The 15,077-nt window shown below is 35.4% G+C and overlaps 1 protein-coding gene across 1 annotated transcript in view; it reads left to right on the top strand.

Moving 5' to 3' along the window:
- lemd3 (LEM domain containing 3) overlaps positions 1-7,998 on the top strand; it is a 56,746-nt gene extending 48,748 nt beyond the window's left edge. The window contains exons 11-13 of the mRNA XM_069904012.1: positions 3,560-3,665; positions 3,816-3,894; positions 6,164-7,998. Coding sequence (XP_069760113.1) covers positions 3,560-3,665; positions 3,816-3,894; positions 6,164-6,327 — 349 coding nt within the window. The 3' untranslated portion in view covers positions 6,328-7,998. The remainder of the gene's footprint in view (positions 1-3,559; positions 3,666-3,815; positions 3,895-6,163) is intronic.
- The last annotated feature ends 7,079 nt before the right edge of the window (positions 7,999-15,077 follow it).

Below are 15,077 nucleotides of genomic sequence, written 5' to 3'. Positions count from 1 at the left end.
ACCTATTTGATCAGTATGTATCAACTTGGGTAAGTACGTAGCAAGTTTATCAGCTAGTACCTTGGCTATAATTTTATAATCTACAGTTAATAAAGAAATAGGTCTATATGAAGACACTTTTAATGGAACTCTTTTTTTTGGAATAACAGTTATTAAAGCACTTGAACAAGATTCTGGCAACTTCTGTTCTTCAGTAACTTGTTTTAACACATCTCCAAATACATTAGATAAATCATCATAAAAAAATTTATAAAATTCCACAGGAAATCCATCGTCCCTTGGGGACTTTCCATTTGGCATTTCCTGTATAGCTTCCTTAACTTCAAAATCTTTAAACTGAGATTCTAATTCCTGGATATCTTTCTTATCTAATACTGGTAACCTCAATTTAGATAAATAAGATACAATAGAACCATTATCCCGCTTCCCCTCAGAAGTATATAATTTTTGATAAAGTTACTAAAACTGGTCATTAATTTCCTGAGGCTTATAGGTAATTATTGAACTCTTTTTAACGGCATTAATAGTCCGAGATGCCTGTTCAGCTTTCAATTGCCAAGCAACTACCTTATGAGCTCTTTCTCCCAACTCGTAATAACGTTGTTTAGTTCGATTAATTAAACGCTCAAACTGATAAGTTTGTTTAGTATTATAACGTAATTTCAATTTTGCTAATGCAGCTTTTTTGTCTTCAGTCACATCTTTCTGAAAATCTTTCTTTAACTCAGCAATCTGATTTTCCAACATTAAAGTTTCTGCCATAAATTGTTTCTTAACTTTCGTAGAATAGCTAATAACCTATCCCCTCAAAGAAGCTTTTAATGCATCCCATACAACAAAATGACTATCCACAGAATTAATATTCTCAGTCAAGAATAAAGAGATATGCTCTTTAACAAAAGTAACAAACCCTGGTTTTTTTAAATAACATTGCATTAAACCTCCATCTATACGACGAACATACCACTTCTGAACTTACACAAGAAAAATATAATAATGAATGGTCAGATAGAACTCTTATATTCAGCTTGCAATACTCTACCCTGTAGGTGTGCAGATACCAAAAGAAATCAATCCTAAAAAAAGAATCATGTTGTGATGAATAAAAAGAAAAATCTTTCTCTGTAGGATTAACCTTTCTCCAAATATCTACTAGATTTAAATCTTTCATCAATTCTTTGATCTTTATTGCTGTCTTTGATTTCCTTATACTCTTCGGGTTTCTATCCAATAAAGGTTCCAGAACACAATTAAAATCTCCCCCAACTAAAATATTTTGATTAGCTTGAGTTAACAATAAAAAAGCTTCTGAAATAAACCACTCATTAGGTACATAAAGATTAAGCAAAGTCCAAGATTCAGCAAAGATTTTACAATTCACCCGTAAAACTCTACCTACATTTCCCTCTGAAGATTCCAATTCAAATGATAAATTTTTATGAATCAAAATCGCCACCCCTCTTGTCTTAGCATTAAAAGAAGAAAAAAACACATGTCCAACCCAATCTCTTTTCAATTTCAAATGTTCCTTTTTGGTCAAATGTGTTTCTTGTAAAAAGGCAATATAAATTCATTTTTTTAATATAAGCCATTACCGTCTTTCGCTTAATTGGGTTATTTAATCCCTGAACATTAAAAGTTGCAAAATTCAAAGTAGACATTTTTACTAACTACTAATATATTTACATACAAGATAACACTCCCCTTTATAATTCTTCACCAAAAAACCCCACCCCTCAATAAAATTTTTTAAAACCCCAAAAATCATTTAAAACAAAAACACGTAAAAGGTAGTAAAAATCAAGTATAGTAAATATATTCAACCCAATGATTCCTAGCCCAATGATTGTTCCGGATCTTCAATGTCAAGAAGACTTTGTGTCAGCTCTTCTTTCATTCCATTCTTTCCAAACCCATTCTCGTTTCCATTTACCCTCCTCTTAGAAGATGATGATGAAGACTGCCCATTTCTTCGCAATTCTGGCAATGAATTAGCAAAAACCAAGGCATTGTGATTGTTCTCAAAAAATTGAGATTGAAATTTTCCATAAAAAATCCTTCAAAATTGCAGGTTAACGAAAAGCAAACTTGTAGCCCTTTTGCCATAAGACGTCTTTAACCAAATTAAATTCACGTTATCTTCTAATAACCTCTTGACTCAAATTGGCATTAAAAAATATACTATTATTTTGAATCATCAACAAGATTGACTCTACCGCGCTTTCTGTACCGCCATTCATAAAATTATTTCTCTATCTTGATACTTCAAACAATGAATCAAGACCGCCTTCAGGGTTTGTTCAGGAAGTGGTTTTATCCTCAAAACTCTATGGGGCTGATCCAGTTCCAAACCTTCAGGAAAAAACTCTTTACCCTCCTGGGATCCAATGTTTAAAATTTTTTATTGGATCAGAACCTTCAATGTCTTCTGGAAGACCAACTATTTTCACATTATTTCTCTGGCTTTGATTTTCCAAAGAATCAATCTTCTTCAATAAATCCCTTCTTTGAATCCTCCAATCTACAAAAGAACCTTCCACTTTTTCCATTTTTTCTTTATTGCGTTCCACTTGATTTTGACATTCAGAAAAAGCTGTTTCAATTTTTAAAAAATTATCCTGTACAATAGCAACAGATTTTTATACATCTGTTAATATCACTCTTAACTACACTCATTTCTTGTTTCATAATTGACATTTCTTCGCACAAAATATTCATTTTTATTTTCACATCCGGCTGCGGGTCTGGACACCTGACGCCGGCACCCCGACGACGCCGGGGTGCCGCCGCTTGGGCTCCCCCACAGCCCACACTTTTTCCAAAAGGTCCCGGACCTGGGATGCTCCGTGCAATCCTGGCAGAACTGCCAGATGCGCAGGTGTGTCCTCCGACACTACACTGCGCGTCCCCGGGCCATCCAGCAATGTCATGGGCCCCTTTGTCGGTCAGGCCGCCCACGCGCACGGCTTCACGTGCACGTGGGTCAGCTACGACCGAACTCACCGAAGTGCCGGCGCCATCTTGCAACTGCAGGATCAGCACCAAGGTCAAACTTGAGCGGGCAGGAGTCCTCTGAGGTTTGGAGACTCTCAACAATGACTCCGTGGATTCAGCTGTGCAGGTAGGCCTCAGATCGTCTATACTTTTATATGGTGATTTCTTCTGAAGTTGAGTTTTAGATTTCTTCACATTAGTAGCCATGATGGATCACTGTTGTTCAAAAACTAAATATCTTTAACCACTTTTATACTTTTTAAAGTCGGGTATTTAATAATCCAGCTGGGGAAAGGTGGAACACACTTCTTTCTTCTACACCTCTTGCCACGCCCCCTAAATTTTAATTTGTGATGGCAATTAATTCAACTATTAAAAAAATACTTCTAGGTATAAAAAGCAAATTGAGATGCATATGGTCTGCTTAAGCCAGTGCTGGATAATCTACATTTATTTATACATGTGGTGATTAAAATAGTCACTCCTACTCTCAATGTTTACCGTTACTTTGTGCTTAAAACAAAAATCACATTTCTTTATTCATAATCATTTCTGTATTTTACAGGGAGATTGGGGATGACTGGCATGTTGCAATCCAGGAAGCAATTCTAGAAAAATGCAATGACAATGAGGGAATTGTTCATATTGCAGTAGATAAAAATTCACGTGAGGTGGGTGTACTCTTTTTAAAGTACAGATGTTCTGATCTAATTTTGATGTCTGAGTATGTGTCTAACTAGTTAAAGTCTGAGAATTTTTCTTGTAATTGATGTGGTTTCCTTGTTGTTCACATACTGTAACTTCCTCTGTTCGCTTTGTAGGGTTGTGTCTATGTAAAGTGTCTCTCTCCAGAATATGCTGGCAAGGCTTTTAAAGCACTGCATGGCTCATGGTTTGATGGTAAGATGCTTTAAAATTGATTTTACATTTATAAATTTCACTTTTATGACTCAGTGCAGCATGTTTAATCTGAAACACTTCTAATGTAACAACTAAATGAGTAAGTAGGAATATTTAAACCAAGGCATATAAGTTAACAGGCTCCATTCACCATTTTTAATAATAAAAGTAAACTGAGTATGTTAATCCTGAATAAAAACAAATCTAAAATTTGGAAGTGACATTTCCCCCATTCTTAATAGCTTTCTGAAAATGAGCTTTACTTAATGTGCGAACGTCTTCCCTACCGTATGTATGAAGAAATAGCCAAATATAATGAATTAAAAAAGGATCTGGGAATAAAAATTGGTAAGGCTTGAGGAAAAAATACAAAAATTTAGGTAGAATATTCATTTTAATCAAATTAATACATCCAATCAATGTAATTGAAAGTGTTGACCTCCCAATAATAATATTTTAATCTGATTAAGTAATGCTATAAAATTTTCTTTCATAAGATTTTTAACTATTTGTAATAGTGATTCCTAAATATTTAAACTGATCACGAAATATTTTAAACAGAAATTTAGAATACAAAGAGATTCTTTTAAAGCTAAAAGTTCACTCTTATGTAAATTTAATTTGTATCCTGAAAAATGTCTAAAATGAGTGAATATAGTTAATATATTTGGTAAAGAAACCTCTGGATTTGAAATAAAAAGAAATAAATCATCCGCATAGAGAGACTTCATGTTCAATTCCATTTAGATTTCTGTAAATTCTACAGATTCTTGAAGGACTACTGCTAATGGTTCCAGCACCATATCAAACAGTAAAGGACTTGATGGATATCCTTGTTGTGTTCCCCCTAAATAGCCTAAACATTTTCCACTGTATTATGAAAGCCTATTTGAGGCGACTAATTATTTTGTACAATGCTAATATTAGGAAAAAGTATTATAAAGAAAGACTGGAATTGATTAATCAGATTAAACAAATTGAAATATTATTTGTGTAAAATAAAAATCCGGAGTTGCATTTTTTTTAAAAAGTTGAAGTTTAAATTTGATCTTCTTTCTACATATCCTATTGAACAACAATTGTTGAGAAGTAAGTTACTTTATATTCACGGTGAAAAGACTGGTAAGTTACTTGCAGGTTAATTGGAGGGCAATGAAAAAAAAAAGGTTCGAGTGAGAAATGGCTAAAATTAATGAGAATTTCAAACAATTTTATTCTAGTCTTTATACTTCTGTTTTTAAAAATATCTTTACTTCAATGGCAGGGTTTCTGAAACTTATAAATTTACTTATTTTATCTCAGGATAAGCATATGAGGCTAGAGGAGCATCATATGTACTCTCTCAGGATATACTCTCTATAGCTATCTCTTCTATGCAGTCTGGTAAATCTCCAGATGGATTTCCTGCAGAATTTTATAAATCTTTTTCTAAATGCCTTGTGCCTTGTTTCAGCTCTGTTTGAAGAATCATTTAAAGATTCTTTTTGAGGCTAGTATTTCTCTCATTTTGTTAAAGAGAAAGAAGCTACAGAATGTGCCCAATAGTCCAATTTCATTACTTAATGTTTATACGAAGATTTTATCTAAAGTGTTAGCATATAGGTTAGAAAATATTTTACTAACAATTATTAATGCCAATCACAGGTTTTATTAAAAATCGTTATTATAACATGTACCACATAATGAATATAATATTTACCTTCTACTCATGCGACTGAATGTGTCCTTTATCTAGATGCTGAAAAAACATTTGATCAGGTTGAATGGAAATATTTATTTGCTATACTAAAGAAATTAACTGGATTGAAATATATATATATTTACATCCTATGGCTCAATCCATTCACCATTTTTTTGTCTGCCTGCTATTGGGGGAATAGGGGTATGAGTTGCATTACATTTTGGAATCCAGTTCCATGCTTCAAAAATAAATGTGTTTACCTTATGCTCCCGCATTGTATTTCAGCTATGTTGGTTGTGTGGAGGTTTTGTACAAATAAATATATTCTCAAACAAAAAGTGGGGTGTTTTACTTTGGGATGTATTACTTTAAATTTTGCTTAACTGTCTTCCATGGCTTCAAATACCAAGGGAAAAAAGTATTACTATTTAATATTTGCATTGCATTTATTTGTTGATAGTAGCTTTTTGAAAAGAGTCATGAATAGCACAGATGGTGAAGCATTTTGAAGTCATTCGTTGGTAATTATGCAGAATGTCATTCATTTGTTGTAAGTTTGAATTTTCATTCAAGTTTTTTTTGTTTCAGGAAAGCTAGTGACTGTAAAATATCTGAGACTAGATCGCTACCATTATCGTTTCCCTCAAGCAGTCCATTGCAACACTCCCTTAAAACCATCAAATAGGTACATGAATTCAATGTCACATCTGCGTCTTCTAACCAACACAGCTAACTCTCCAGGAGCCTCGTGAGACCTCCTACTCCTCCCAGTAATGTTATACTGCAGCAGGAGAAGTCCTGCTTGAATGCTGTCTTCCTCTTTATTGCTTTTATATGTACACTTTTTGTATAATAAGGACTGCATCTTTTGTGTCAGGATGCCAGGAAGCTGAAGAAAATTTCCAAAGGAGCCATCTGTAGCATTGGTGTATTGAAATTTAAAATAAATAGTTGTGTAGAAGTAAAACGAAGCATGGCTTTCATTCATTTGTTAATTCTTGAGCTTTGGACTGGACATGAACAGTTTAATTTACTGTAAGAATTATAATTTAGCTATATTAGACACTAATGTAGATTAAGTTCAAACAATATTTGGCCATGGCTGTCCAACAGGTTTAAACTTGACTGCTCAAAACTTTTTTTTCTAGTTTTGATTGACAGTGGTTTGGAAACAAATCTATTCAAATAGCATTGCACAGGACAGCCACCCAATAGCTACAGACAGCAGAGTCAGGAGACCGAGTAATAACAAGGACATAATACACAAAAAGAAATGCAGCGTGCATTTCATCTGAGTTTTAAATAAATTTGACAGCTTTATGATGTAGCTGTCTGCTTACCAACAAGATCTGAGTTTATTTTGTGCATTAAACATGTCTGAAATAAATACGGATTAAAGTAGGACTACTCTCATCCAGAAAAGAGCAACCAGCAAAATGACAAGGCAGATCACTACAAAATAATGCAAAGAAAATAGTTACTTCTGTTTTAGTTAGCAACTTTATTTGTCCCTTTTTTAAAAAAAGAAATATGAATAGAAATGGCCTATATGATGGAACCTTTTGCAAAAAAAAAAAAATTGGCACAGTAGCAGCTCTTGTACTTGGTCATTTTGTCAAGTGCAGCAATATTGGGAGAATAAAATTTCTGGAGGATGCCATAAGGACATTGGCAGAGTCATGTTTGGTCATGGCAGATAAACCAGGGCAGTCAGCCAATGTGTTTTGTTAACCTACTAATTCCCTATTTTGAGCAGGTGCTATTATTTTAAATTTGGGTCCTAATTTCCAGCTAGGAGTGTTTCAGCCTGGAATTGCACAAATGCACAATTTACTCAGCGTAAACCTGATGGACACTGCCTGCAGCAGAGCCTTACTGTGCCTTACCTCTGTGTGCTTGATGCAGGCTCTGTATTGAACAGGAATGTATTCATCTCTGTTTTAAAGAGTTCTGCTTTAAAAAAAAATCTGAACAACTTCTCTACAGCTTTTGTTGCACTTTGGTTAAAATGTTGTACTACAAGTAAAGCAAGGACACTTGCTGTTCCTTGTGTTATAGTGGTTGATATTGTTCATATTGTCCAATCCTTGGTGTATCTGATTGTTGATCTGTTGTCAGAATGAAAGTATGTGGATGTGTCATTTTTTTAAAGGGGCACCACTTGGTACAGATGTATCTTTGAATTTTCCCGCTTCTCTGATGTATTTCATTTTATGTAAACATTGTACATTTATATATTGTAATATGTACCATTATCCAGCTTATTTTGCTCATAACTGTTAAGATTGACAATATCCCAACCTGCAAGACAGATGGGAAGGTGTATAATATCCAGAAGTTTGAAAAGTTCAGATGTTTAATGTAATTTGTCATTTGTCTTGTAAAAACAACTCTAATTAAAGGTTTACTAGGGGTTTTTAAAATGGTGGTATTTGCGTGTATATTGCTTGCAGTCTTTGGCTACAACCATCAAAGTTTGTATTAACTTGCCACAAACACCTACAAAGTAAAACACTTCTAGCTTATTATGCCATGATTGGTGAACAACTTGTTTTTTTATAAGAATCTCAAAACATTTCATAATACTTTCAAGAATTCTGTTTGGCTTTTGTACTGGCAGTTGTACACAGCTATAGCTTTCGTATTGTCTAAATAGTCAATGAATTTCTGGAGGTGTCTGGAGAAAAGTGATGATTGGACAGATGTAATGTTTTGAATAATCTCTGACCAGCAACACCGCATCAGTTACACGTCACAATAAGATCTCTTGCCATTTTTCTAAACCAGTTGGTTCTCAACCTGTCTTGCCACTTACATACCACTTTAAGTAATCCCTTCACCATCGGTGCTCTGTGATTAGTAAGGGATTTCTTAAGGTAGTATGTGGGTGGAGAGAAAAGGTTTGAAAACTACTGTTTTAATTGTACCTAATTGACTCATTATGTGCACGGTTTCATAACTCCAAAGGAAATGGACCAATGACAAATATTTCAGTAACAATTGGGTTGAGAGCAGTGATTCTCAACCTTCCCTTCCCACTCACCTTAAGCAATCTCTTACTAATCACAGAGCACTGATGGCATAGGGATTACTTAAAGAGGTATGTGAGTGGGGAAAAAAAAAGGTTGAGAACCATTGGATTCTAAACTCTAATGTATGTGGGATCAAGCTCTCCTTTTAAGACAACCCTTTCATCCCAGGACTCCAGATAGTGAATTCTGTTAGAACTGTCTTCAATGCCCTCTTTAGTGAGACCAAAACTGTTCACTAATCCAGATTTTGCATCATTCCCTGTACAGTCTTGACAGGACTCTATATTCCAACCCAACTTGACAAAAAAAAGTTGCACTTATTTTGCCTTCCTCAATCTTTGTTTTACTAACTGTCTGGTTTTCTGTTTAACATCAGAAGGCACCATATCCCTCAGTTCAACAACATTTTATAGTTTCACAATTTAAACAATATTGGCATCAAAGTGAATAACCTAGTGTCTTTCAAGTCAAGTTTCTTATCTGATTGCACAAGTACCACCTGTGCAAAACATAGACACGCAATCAGACAATACACACATGCATATAGGCAAACAATACATCTGCAGGATGAGTATTCGTGTATATAAATATTGTTTCCTGAATGTAAGATTCTCGGGTGGTTAGTGTGAGCAGTTTCTTTGGTTATTCAGCATTCTTCAGCCTGATGGTACTGTCTCTGATACTCCTGTACCCTTTCTATTGGGCGCAGCTGAAAGAGATGTGAAGGGATCCTCAATGATTTTGTGTGCTCCCTTGAAACAACTATCCCAGTAGATCATGTTGGGTGGGGAGGGAGACTCCAGTGATCCTCTCTGCCACTCTTATGGTCCTGTGGATTGACCACTATCCATTTCTCTGCAACAACATTACCACACTGATGTTGCTGGCTAAGACGCTTTCAATAGAGCTCCTAAAGAAGGTTAACGTAATGGTGGCCAATAACCTTGCCTGCTTCAGTCTTCTCAGGAAGTGGGGTTGCTGTTGTGCCTTCCCGACCAGTGAAATGTGTGGCCACGATAGGTCACTAGTTAAATGAACTTCAAGCAACTTGGTGCTCTCCACTTTAGAGTTGTTGAAGTGCGGGGGGGGGGGGTCATCTGAAGTCCATGAACATTCCTTTTGTCTTGATTCTGCTTCCAGGTTATGCTTCAACTCTGAGATTTGTGCTTGCTTAAAATATGCCTTTTTATTTATGGTGATTGATGGCAGATTCCACCTGCTCCTTCCCATCTCTTTATTTGTCAACCAAGCCAAACAATATGTAAAGCATTTGGAAATGTATTAGCATACCCACAGAAACTCAAACTTCCCTATAATGATTCCGCTACAAGTCTCCAGGGCAGAGGTAAAGTTCAGTTGCTCCATAGCTTCCCTATCAATGCCTGTCTCCTGCTGATAATGTTTAGTGTACAATGTAAATATGCACCAAAATTCTTGTTCATGTTGTTTAAAAGTGAGTTTCATGTGAAGTATTCCCCTCCAACTATCTAAATTGGCCACAGTGGATACAATTCAGCTCTTTCTCGCTGCTGGAGTTATTTCTTTGCATGACAATTTTCCATATTTTCTGTATCAAGATTTTCTCCGATGGGACAGAAACAAGAGTATTTACTTGCTTGCTCTTGATATTCTGTATAAAATATCTATCTCCACAATTGTTTTTGAACAACATCTCCAGCTGTGGACTTGGTTCAAAACAAATGTCATTTGCCATGCTTTTTCTGTTATACATTACCCCACTGCTCAGTTCGATACAAGATTATGGAAAAAGGAACATTTGAAATTCCTCTTTTTAATTTTAAGCAGTGATCCTCACAGTCAGTGTAATGCTTTTACAGCGCCTGCAGCCTGGGTTTGATTCAGGCGCTCTAAGGAGTTTGTAGATTCTCCCGTGACTGCATGGGTTTCCTCGCACATTCCAAATGCATACAGGGTTGGTGACAGAGTGTAATTGGGGTTGTGTATCAGGTGCTGTGCTGTACCTCAAATTAACTGATTTTACAGAAGTCTTTTAAACCTTGGCTTTGCTTTCAGAATTGGCTTGGCAAGACTGCTGAATGATTAGATGTCTAGTAAAGCCATCATTTATGCTTTTTGTGCCATTATTTCCTCTTCTAACCAATATTTCTTGTCCATCCCGAACTTCTCAAACTGAGTGGCTTGCTGCTTCAGTTTTCTCAAGCGCATTCCTGTGGATTTTGGGCCAGACTGGATCGGAGTGGCAGACCAGCTTCCCTGAAAGGATATTAGTGAATCAGATGGGTTTTTAATAATAATCCCGTAGTTTAACAGTCACATTTGCCAATATCAGCTTTTTGATTTCAGATGTGTTCAGTTATATGAACCTAAACTTTCTGATCGTATTTAAACTCATTGTCCTGGTAACTAAATCACCAGGCTTCACACTGATTATGTCTGCACTGAGTTTTACCTTTCAAGTTTTTTTTAAAATGGGAATTTATAAAATGTCAAGGTTCATTTGTAAGGCATTTATAGTATTTCCAGAGGATCTTAATGGAGAATGAGAGTCCACCTTATTACTGAAATTACATGAAGATTATTGACTAAAACCTTCAATTAAATCCTTATTTCCTGAAAAAAAATTAGCAAACATTGGTGATAAATCAAAACTTAGTAAACAGGACATAAATGCAATAGTAAAGGCAACTTATTTATTTGGAATTGTTCTTGCATAAGTCTAAGTATAGTGGAGGAAAATTTGTTATTTTATGCTTTAACTATGTTGAATTGGATATTACAGGCAAAAATGCTCCAATTACCCAGAGTATTAATGTATCTCACTTTAAAATGAGGGAAAAATATTGAAACATTCAACAAAAATATTGAGAGTCACAATCACAATGTTGGATATTTGGATTAATAGAATTTAATTGTGGAAAGAATTAAATAATGTTTTGATCTAAAAACATTAGAAGGCTGCAATAATAGAGGTGTGGAGTTCATGAAATCTAAATTATAAATCAATACTTAAGGGGATATCAAATATAATTGAATTTAGTCAGAAATGTGATTTGAAAACTTCATTGAATATCTAAAAACTGCAGCAAATGAAAACATTGCTGGAAAATACTGAATGGTTCTGGTTAAATACCATGTCAAAGCTGAAAGTGAGACCAGTTGCAGAGAGGGTGATGGATCTTGTACAATGGCTGCTCAGGTGATTCCAATGTCTATATCCTGCCTTGTTAATTAGTGAGGGGTCTAGAGAGGAGACAAACAGGGATGTGTTAAACCTGAAATGTGACTGAGCAGTTCTTAAAAACGCAAAAAAATATTGAAAAGGTACAACAGATTAGGTCGGCTGAGTCTGTGGGAAATAGAAAGTTTTGAGTTAAAGCTTCAGATGAACAATCTTAGGGCAGTATAGTTGCCGTAGCACCAGCAATGGGGTCTGGACCTGGGTTCGAATCCTGCGCTGTCTGCTTGGCTTTTCTCCAGGAACTCTAGTTTCCTCCCACCCTTCAAAAATGTCCCAGGGTGAAGGTCAATGGGGTGTAAATTTGGCAGGACTCGCAAGGCCGAATTGGCCTGTTACGATCCTGTCTGTCTAAATTTAAATACACCAGAACTGCCAGTTTCAATGCAAACAGGAAAACTTTCATGGCATGTCTTGATGGAAGAGGAGATGGCTCTCAACTGTAGATTCATATCAGCAAAAGGTTAATGGTCTTGGATGGGGAGAAGAAAAAGGGTATGTGTAAATGAAAATAAGCCATAGTCCAAACTGTCAGCTACAGAACAGGCAAAACATTTAAGATAGATGGACATGAATATAATTTCATCAAGAATCACGTGATTTGTTTGTAATGGATGTCGCAATAACTTGTCAAACACTTTGGGGATACTCCGTGTACTCGAGCAGTTTGAGTTGCATAGCAGAATCAAAGCTCGCCAGTAGAGTGGACACAAGAAAAAGTGTGTGGATTAAACTCACAGTATGATAAATAAAATAATTTCAATTTAAGATATCACATTAAGAAGTGCACTACACAACATGATGTGTTCTAAAGCCATAGAAAACAAATTGTTTATGTTCTGTATCAAATCAAATCTTATGAAGTCCTATTCAATGTAATTGCAAAGATTACCACTATGGGGCAACAAAGAGCTATATTGAAAAGTGAATGACCAGAGAAGAATTTCAACCTTTGTTTTTTTTTCCCACTTCCTTTCAAGTTTTTGAGGTGCAGTACCATGTGTGTTAAATGATGTATAATATTTCACCCACTGAAAGTGGAGGTATAATGTTGGAAATCAAAGTAGGTATGCAATCCTTAAGGCAGGGTCACTAGACAGCTTTGGGGAGTATAATACTGGGTATATTTTTCTCCAGAGCAGGGTTTCAATGTTGATCTCTTTTGCCAAGGGCTGGTCCAGTATCAAACGGTTCAACAAATGAGGAAATATTAATGTTCATCTCTGACGAGTAACTAATTTATAAATGAAGTGTCATGGCATTTAACAAAATATTTACAAATTGACTACTGTATTACTTGAATAGAAAAGTAGCAAATTCCCAAGAATATTTTCCCATCCATACATTAAGATTAGATAATATACCAATGCCTTTTCTCTTCCAAGATTTAAAATACATTTTATTGCTGAGAAAGTGTAGCGAGATGTTAGTCCAACAAAATCTAGTTTATTTTTGAAGTTTGATCCACTGGAATAAAACTTTGCAATGAGTGATTCACCCTGGAAAATTACTTGTGATGATCTTTGTGCCAGCTGATTGTGTCAGTAAACATGACCTGAAACTGAGATTACTTTGTGTCTAACAAACACTAAAGATGGAGATTTTGGTATTGGTAATAATATCAAAGACAAATGCTGGGCCATGTTAACTCCTTGATCTATTAAGCAAGCAGTATGAGATAGTGGACATTATCAAAGGAATGAAGCAAACAATGGTAATGAAAGGGAGGAGGAGGACACTGACTTCGAGATTTCTGAACTCATACCTGTGTCACTAAAAATAAATGCACTTGGTCTCCTGAGCAACTTTAGGTTTTGCTGAATATCCTTAGAATCTCCTCGTGGCTGCTACCCGTCAACTTGGATGCGGACTCCGCGGTTGCAGTATTTTTAAGTAAAACCACCATCAGCTCCATTTACAGGCCATTTAATTGCCTATCAGGGACTGACTGTGACAGTCAGACAGGGCAGTTGAACCTGCTCAGCGGGTCAGTGCCAGCGGCAACGATCTTGTTACAGTGCCTGCCAATGAGGAGAATCCTGTTCCCATAGATTTTAAATTTGATCACGAGAATTTAGAAATAATTCATAAGGGCCAGATACCACCCCTTCATAATTAGGTTTGAATTTATCATTTTAGGTTCCAGGTCTTCAGGAAGCTTCGAAGTTAAAGAATTCAAAAAGCTCGTAATCTGTAAACAATGAGGAAAGTGATGAATTATAAATTTGGTGGATAATTGTTCAAAAGAGGCAAGATTTTGGTCAATAAAAAATATCTAAAAAGGATTGGATTCCTAAATTTGACCATTGATGGTAACTGATATCTTAAACCGAAGGTAAAAAGAAGGAATTACCTAAACAGGACTAATTAATAAGAATCTTTGGTCATCGAAATGTTTCCTAAATTGAAACCAGATTTTCAATGCATGTCTAACAAAAACATTATCAGTTAATTTGGAGGCCAAAAAAAGGTAAAGGTGCTCCAAGTAGCAAAAGAAGAGAATACTTTTTGGTGGATTTAATTTCTAAATTAATCCATCTTGAAGCACCGAAATCAGTGGTTCTCAACCTTTTTCTTTCCACCCACATCCCACCTTAAGCAATCCCTTACTAATCACAGAGCACCTATGGCATAGGGAATACTTAAAGTGGGATGTGAGTGGAAAGAAAAAGGTTGAGAATCACTGACCTAAATTTTCCTTGTGATGAATCCAAAAAAATAACGAGTTGCCCAATAATAAAACCGAAAGTTAGGTAATGCCAAGACCCCATTCCTTTTAATATTTTGAAAGAAAACTTTTTTAGGATGGAGACACTTATTTTTCCCATATAAAAGAAGATATGATAGAATCCAATGAATCAAAAAAGGATTTGAGGAAACAAAAACAGGAACAGCTTGAAAAATGTATTAAAAATTTAGCAAGGGTATTCATCTTGATAATATTGACACGTCCAATTAATGTAATTGAAAGAGGGGACCACTGTGTCAAGGAGTTCTTGACATGACTCATTAAGGTAAGAACATTTTCTTTAAACAAATGATTTAATTACTTGGTAATAGTAATACCTAGATAGTTGAACTGATTTTTAGCAATTTTATAAGGAATAGGCGAGTGTAAAGAGCAGGAAGAACTCAAAACGAACAGCTCGCTCTTCTGTAAATTCAATTCATTATTTTGAAAATTGCCCAACGTGATAAAATAGATAGTATCAATTGGTCAGAATTCAATAAGTACAATAAAAGATCATCTGCC

This window comes from Narcine bancroftii, chromosome 11 (genome assembly GCF_036971445.1).
Source record: "Narcine bancroftii isolate sNarBan1 chromosome 11, sNarBan1.hap1, whole genome shotgun sequence".
Taxonomy (NCBI): Eukaryota; Metazoa; Chordata; class Chondrichthyes; order Torpediniformes; family Narcinidae; genus Narcine; species Narcine bancroftii.
The sequence above is the reverse complement of the archived record's forward strand: the minus strand, read 5'-3'. Positions and strand labels throughout refer to the sequence as shown.